General features: G+C 36.5%; 2 protein-coding genes across 2 annotated transcripts; one reads left to right on the top strand and one right to left on the bottom strand.

Annotated features, from left to right (window-relative positions):
- On the top strand, positions 497-1,585 carry LOC107648015 (wall-associated receptor kinase-like 20). The gene has a single exon (XM_016352045.2). It carries the CDS (start codon positions 669-671, stop codon positions 1,305-1,307), a length of 639 nt encoding a protein of 212 aa, XP_016207531.1. The 5' UTR covers positions 497-668; the 3' UTR covers positions 1,308-1,585.
- Positions 2,906-6,287, bottom strand: LOC107645938 (probable protein phosphatase 2C 5). The gene is made up of 8 exons (XM_016350093.2): positions 5,968-6,287; positions 5,147-5,393; positions 4,662-4,833; positions 4,375-4,592; positions 4,183-4,290; positions 3,964-4,089; positions 3,642-3,874; positions 2,906-3,483 (listed from the first exon to the last, which is right to left on the bottom strand). The coding sequence occupies exons 2-8, from the start codon at positions 5,363-5,365 to the stop codon at positions 3,273-3,275; spliced, it is 1,287 nt and encodes a 428-aa protein (XP_016205579.1). The 5' UTR covers positions 5,366-5,393; positions 5,968-6,287; the 3' UTR covers positions 2,906-3,272.

Genomic DNA, 6,581 nt, shown 5'->3' with positions numbered 1-6,581 from the left:
TTCGTAAAACTATAAAAAATAATAAAGGACTCATCTTTAAATGTTATATTCTTTGCTAATTAAATAAATTTTAACTCTTTATTATCTTTTATAATTTAGAATTTAAAATTTAAAATTCAGAATTTAAGATTAAAAATTTTGAATTTAGAATGTAAAAGACACTGTAATCCTTAGTTTCAGCCACATTTACCTAAATCAAATTTCATAGATAATGTTAAATTTTTTTTCATGGTATCTTTAACTTAACAAGTCAAAAACTAATTCGAATTAATTCGTCGTGAATTTGAGCTCCACTTAAGGGTTTATTGCTAACCAATGGATTGATGTATGCACAAAATGTGATGTAAATTTTCGACACTTACTTAAGTGGACAAGTAAATTGACTATTCAACCAAGTAAGTTGGTTGTACATAATGTTATATATAAAAGATGAATGTGTATGAATGTGCTCAATGTAAAACCTAATCTTTATTATTTCTTTAAATAGGAATGGTGTTTGTCTGTCCTTGAATTGAAAATGCAAGTTGCTTACACCATGTGATGGATATGTGAAGTGATGATCAAGTGTTATAAATAGGCAACAAACATGTGTAGTCCTAACACATTAATCTCCCTTTAATTAATCATTATTAGCTTATAGCTAATTAAGTAGATTCCATAAAGATAATATGGTAAGCCTTGTGTTGTTTCTACTAATTGCTCTTTGTCCAGTTATTATGATCAAAGCATGGTCATTCAGTAAGCCACCATGTCCAAATTGCGGTGACCTTGCAGTTCCATATCCACTCAGCACCAACGATAATTGTGGCGACTCCAGATACAAAGTTTACTGCAACAATAACAAGTTAGAATTCTTGTCAGCCACAGGAAATTACTATAAGATCCTTAAAGTTGACCCTTGTAATAACAAGCTTGTTCTTCAACCACCCCTCATACTCAAAGAAACTTGTTATTCTTCTGATGTTGTTGATGGAGGGTTTCTCTTGGAACAAGACTTGCCCTTCAATATTTCTACACACAACACTGTCATGTTGTTGAATTGCTCTGAGAACATCCTTCTTTCCCCTCTCAACTGTTCCTCAAACAGTATATGTAGGGTGTTTGAGGATAAGGTTGAAGAGGGAAAAGGGTGTTTTGGTAAACTTTGCTGCCATTACTTGAAAGATTCAGCGATGAATTCTCATAAGATAAGAGTGAGGGTTGGAGGGTGCACAGCTTACACTTCCTTGGTTGATTGGAATCCTGATTCTCCTCCTGACTCTTGGAATTATGGGATTGAGCTTCAATGGTTGCCTGCACTTATTTGATTTTATTGGATCCATGCATGCCATGCATGCATGCATATTCCTGCAAAACCCTTTTCTTGTGTGGGATCTTTTTATGTTTGCTTTTTCATGATGATGAAATTGATCGATATCAAGGTGCAAGTATAGTAGTAGAGGTCCTAGCTTTTTGAAGTTTGTGATGTTATGCTGTTGCTTAGTTTTGGTTTTCGGCTTAGAATAATAATAATAAGCCAAATTATTGTTTGTTTTGCTTTGTTCCATTTCTTGTTTGAATAAGGATTTATAAACTTGGTCATAAAGTATATATAGTATCAATAACTATTCATTTGATGATCATGTTTCTTGTTTACACAAACTATAATAATCAGAAAACTCGGTAAACAATAAGCTAAGCATTTTGACCTGAAAGCTGAAACATTAAAGAGGATCCGTTTAGTATATATTTGTGAAATTATGCATCAATTATTAGAGACTTTCATTATATGCGTATCTGTATGTGAAAAAAAAGAGAGTAAATTATGTGTTAATTTAGTTAAATATTTCAGTATCTCAGTGATAAATTTAATCAATAACAATAATTTCGCATATATTATCAAACATCATACCAAATTGTGCATATACGTCTCTTTTTGTTTTAGGTAAGTAATTTCCAGGGAATTCATTGCACAGAGAATGGCCAGGCCCATCAGGGGAAAAGATAGGTTTAGCCCCTTATTATTCCACAGTCCAAAAGAAAAAACCCCTTATTATTCCTAGTACCAAAATAATAAACTATTCATTATTCTTGAGTCCCAAAGGGCAAAAACATATAGTAATGTTATTCCCTACTTTCGGCCTTTTGGGGGATTACCTAATTTTGTTTTTGTTTATATTGGGGTACTAATCGACAACACATTCAAGAACATAAAGAAAAAAAAAAAAGATAGCTAAGAGTACCTTGTTCTGGTATGATAAATGGGTTAAGGAAGAGAATTCCATAATTAGAGCTGCCATGAATCCAATCTCTAGGGAAAAAGAGAAGGATACTGTTTCAGAGTATGTTGATAGCAATGGTGACCGGAACTTTAGAGAGCTCAGTGCGCTACTCCCAGATCCATCCATAGAGGTGTATGAGGAAATAAACAATGAAGGGGGAAGCCAAAGACACAACTCCTTGGTTCGAGAAATTCAGAACCTAATAGCTAAACCATGGGAGATTAAAGGTCACACTCACACACACCCCTGCCGCTGCAGACCACCTTGCTAAAGCCAGCATCAGGAGACAATTTGGTTTTCTTTTTTTAGATAATCCACTTATAGGGGGTGCTAATCCCTCTCCAATTAATCTCTTGTTTTCTTTTTTTGGGATTAGGCCCCGTTGGATTACCAAAAACCACTTCAAATTTTTTCTTTAATAAATATATTATAAACTTCAATTTTTTAAATTTTTTGTTTATAAAATCTTTTTCAATTGATAACCTTAAACCTTAATGTATGCCCTAAATGAGTTTTAAGTCATTTCTGGACTATCGAGGAACAAATAGGATTACATAGAACAGTCTTCATTTTAGATTTTGAATACAACATTTAAACGTAAACATTATAAACTAAAATAAATAAAAAATAGGCATAAAAGACCATGAACATTCAAATGGTTTTCATCCTTAGTGTATAAGATGTTGGAAGCAAAGAGATGCAAGTGGGGTATAATATGGAAGCTAGCGAGCAATGAAAGCTTCAGTTTACTTACAGATACAAGCCGTTAGCACATAACATTAGAACTTATCTACTAGACATATGTTTGCTGCGTCAGTCATTCCAACAGCTGAGCACAAGCCATTCACAAACGTACAACAACCTCCAAAACACCTAAACCTACCTCAACCTCATTTCTTACACATCAATGACAATCCACCGAAACGAGAGAGTAAAATCAACCATGCTCACACTGCCAGGGAAAAATTATACTAATATTTACTATGTTACTAGAATACTAGGTAGATAATATTATGCTGTCACTGTGGGTCTTTTTCCTTCCATAGCATCTTTCTTCTTCCGACAATTTGTGCAGAGGAATGGACCTTCCCATGGTTTAGATGCTGGAGTGAAAAAATGGCCGGAGTTTACAGATAAGCTGTCACCAGGTGTTTGATCCACCTGGCAAACAGCACAGCGAAAAATCCCAGAATTCTTATTCAACGGGAAATCCTTACCCAGCCTGCATTTCAAAAAAACATAATACTTCAAAAGTTGTGCATGCATGTACTCCACCCAAACATAACACCTCAAAAAAGAATTATAAGAAGCTATTACACTTCTAGACACTGCCAGAAAATATAAACTTATGTTACAGTCTGAGAGACCCCCAAATGTTACCTTTCAGCAAGCATTGCAGAGCCCTCTTCAAATAACTCCTCCACAACACCAACTGCAGAAAGCTTATTAGTAGATTTGTTCGAGGAATTCTCAGATTTCTTTCCAAAGAGAATCGAAGTTAGCATATTATGTTTCTTTCTTGGAATTGGTGGTAATACAGGAAGGTCAGAAGGAATAATATCTACAACAAGGCATGTTGTATCATCCTTCAGGCCTCTGGACCTTAGAGCTTCCTGGGAAACAAAGGAAAATGCATTTAATACGATAAATAAATGATATCCATTCCTAGAGAATATACAACGCCAGCAGAATCAATCATCACCTTAACCACTAGCTTTGCTGCAAGCTCTGCAGGTAGACCCCGACATGAGTTGGCAGCCATATCAGAAGATAAAGCATCCCAAATGCCATCAGAAGCTATGATAAGCCTTCCGCCAGCATTTGACAGCTGGGGAACCAAGAAATACATGTTAACATTGGAACCAAACCTTTCATGTCAAAGGGCTATCAGATGAAGACCATACTAATGAAACCAGCTCACCTTCACTTGCTTAACATGCGGTATTGGCACAATAAATTCTCCAACATCTGTATCACCTATTGATCTAGATAGGCACAATCCACCAGGCCAGCAGCGAAGAGGCCCTACCTATAATACATTTGGGAAACAAAAGCAGTGAGCTCAAGCAACGCTGTTTAGAAAGGAGAAAGATGATTACATATTTCATCATACCTCATTGCCTCCAAAAACATTGAGTCTTCCTACTTCACCACCACTGGCAGTAACGCGCTGCCTCTCTTCTTCATTCTCTTCTAGTCTGTGGTCAACTGTCAAGAGAGAAACTACACCTCCCTGAGTATCTAGAATGCAGCGGGAATCCCCAACAGATGCAACAGTGACAGTCCATCCATCAATCAGAACAAACGTAGCAGTTGTTCCAGAAGTTTCTCCTGCAGATAAAATTAAATGTCAGCATATGCAAACCAGATCCATGAAAGGATGGAAGAAGTTGTGTGTACCCTTTTGCTGAAATTCTATGTCAGTTTTCACAAAACCAACAACAAGGGCGCGAGGAAGAGCCTGAAGCCACGAATCCCTGCTGATGTCTTGCGGTATTGCACTCAGAACATTGTTTAGCAAGTTTTCCTTTGCAAAAATAGCAGCTGATATACCATTATGCCCATCGAATATCTGCCAATCAAGAATTCCTTATCATAAGGAGTGGGCGAATAAATTCATGCTCCACTTGATCGCTGAGAAAATGTAAATAGATAAATAACAACGCCCCCAATTCTTCTATTAACCCTGAAAAACAAAGTTCTATCCGCTGGGCAGAACCAATTACCATACCAATTCAGCATCAGTATTAACTTAGGCTATATTCCCATTTCCAAAAGATTCAAATATTCCATTATTATTGAATAATAAAGACTAGTATAACCATTTGAATTAACTTTCGTAAATACGCTGGAAAATCCACGTCAATCTAGAAAACAAATAATACCGCGAAGACAGAAAACGCTGTCGATTGATCCCCAGGAATCCTCTGGCAATCTGTCTTAATTAGGTAGTAATCTTCTCCTTTCTTGGCCAAGCCAGCTTGCCCGTACTTCACAAAAGGCTTCTCAACTTTATCATTTCGAAGCTCACGGCCAATCAGAGTCGCCAACGCAACCGGCGGAGCTTTCATCCTTGTCCTTGATGATAATTCACCCTTGCTCATCTTAGTTCAGAATTCCACATCTCTGGAACTGCAGAGAATAAATCTCAACCATCAAAATTAAGTCGAATAAAATTAAACAAAATAAAGAAAATTTTGTAGAAGGCTTTTCAAGTCTCAGCTACTAGATCTACAATTTTAACGTCTCAATTTTATCAGCACAGTCCATTCACAGAAGAAAAAACAAACTCCATAAACTCCCACACGATTAATTTACGTTGCAAGTTAAGATCCACCCCAGAAGCAACAAATCTAAAATCGTGGAAGCACGATAATGTGCATTACAGCTTAACTAAGCAAAGCTAATCCAGAGCTTCACAGAATCCGAGAAAATCAAAGTTAATCTGTATATTTGGCGAAGCAAAATATATGAAATTACATCACGAACCAAAACAAGAAGAATTAAATATCAATTAGGATAGTGCATTTCAATTTTATTTTACTTTCCAGTGAAAACAGGGTAAGTAGTACATGTTTCTGAATTATTCGGTAAAAAAACCGAGTAAAATTCGAGATTCCTTTTAAGGTTGAGAAGGGAAAAAAAGGACAACCAAAATTCTCGGAGGGGGAAAGGAAAGAAGATTCTGGAGAAAAGCAAAACTGACAGATGAGAAAAAATGCGGTAGATCGGAGGCGGAGGATTCAGCAATGCAGCATCAGCAAAAGCACGCGCGCTAGCGCTCTGATTGTGGAAGCGGCGGAGCCGGCATTTTCCGAAGAATTAGATGGCGATAAACCCTAGTACCGGCGAAGTAGAAGAGCGGGGAGCACACAGAAAGAGCGAGAAAGAGAGCGTTGATGCTTGCTATGATCTGAGAGAGTGTGATTTGATTGGTTGGGTAGAGAAATCCAGAGAGAGAGAAAACGCGGAAAACAAAGGAGGAGGGTCCTTTTTGGTTTTGAGGTAAAAAGGATTCTTCATATTGACATTTTTGTCCTAATCTTTCCACCTATATTTTCAGTCGCAATGGAATATTACGTAAATACCCTCCCTCCTCCCCCTACCTTTTGCTCCCTTTGTGCTTTGTGCACAGCGGCTCACGTTAACCATTTTGCATTTTTATTTCCTTCGCAGGATCTTTTTACAGTTTGCACTGTTTTGTTTTGTCTCCATCACTTACTCAGCCAGTTTTACCTTTTTTTTAATTGAATATAGTAGATTTTTTTATTTAAGTATAAAATATAATTATTAATTAACATTATTAATTAAAATTATATG

Source organism: Arachis ipaensis, chromosome B06 (assembly GCF_000816755.2).
Source record: "Arachis ipaensis cultivar K30076 chromosome B06, Araip1.1, whole genome shotgun sequence".
Lineage (NCBI taxonomy): Eukaryota > Viridiplantae > Streptophyta > Magnoliopsida > Fabales > Fabaceae > Arachis > Arachis ipaensis.
The sequence above is the reverse complement of the archived record's forward strand: the minus strand, read 5'-3'. Positions and strand labels throughout refer to the sequence as shown.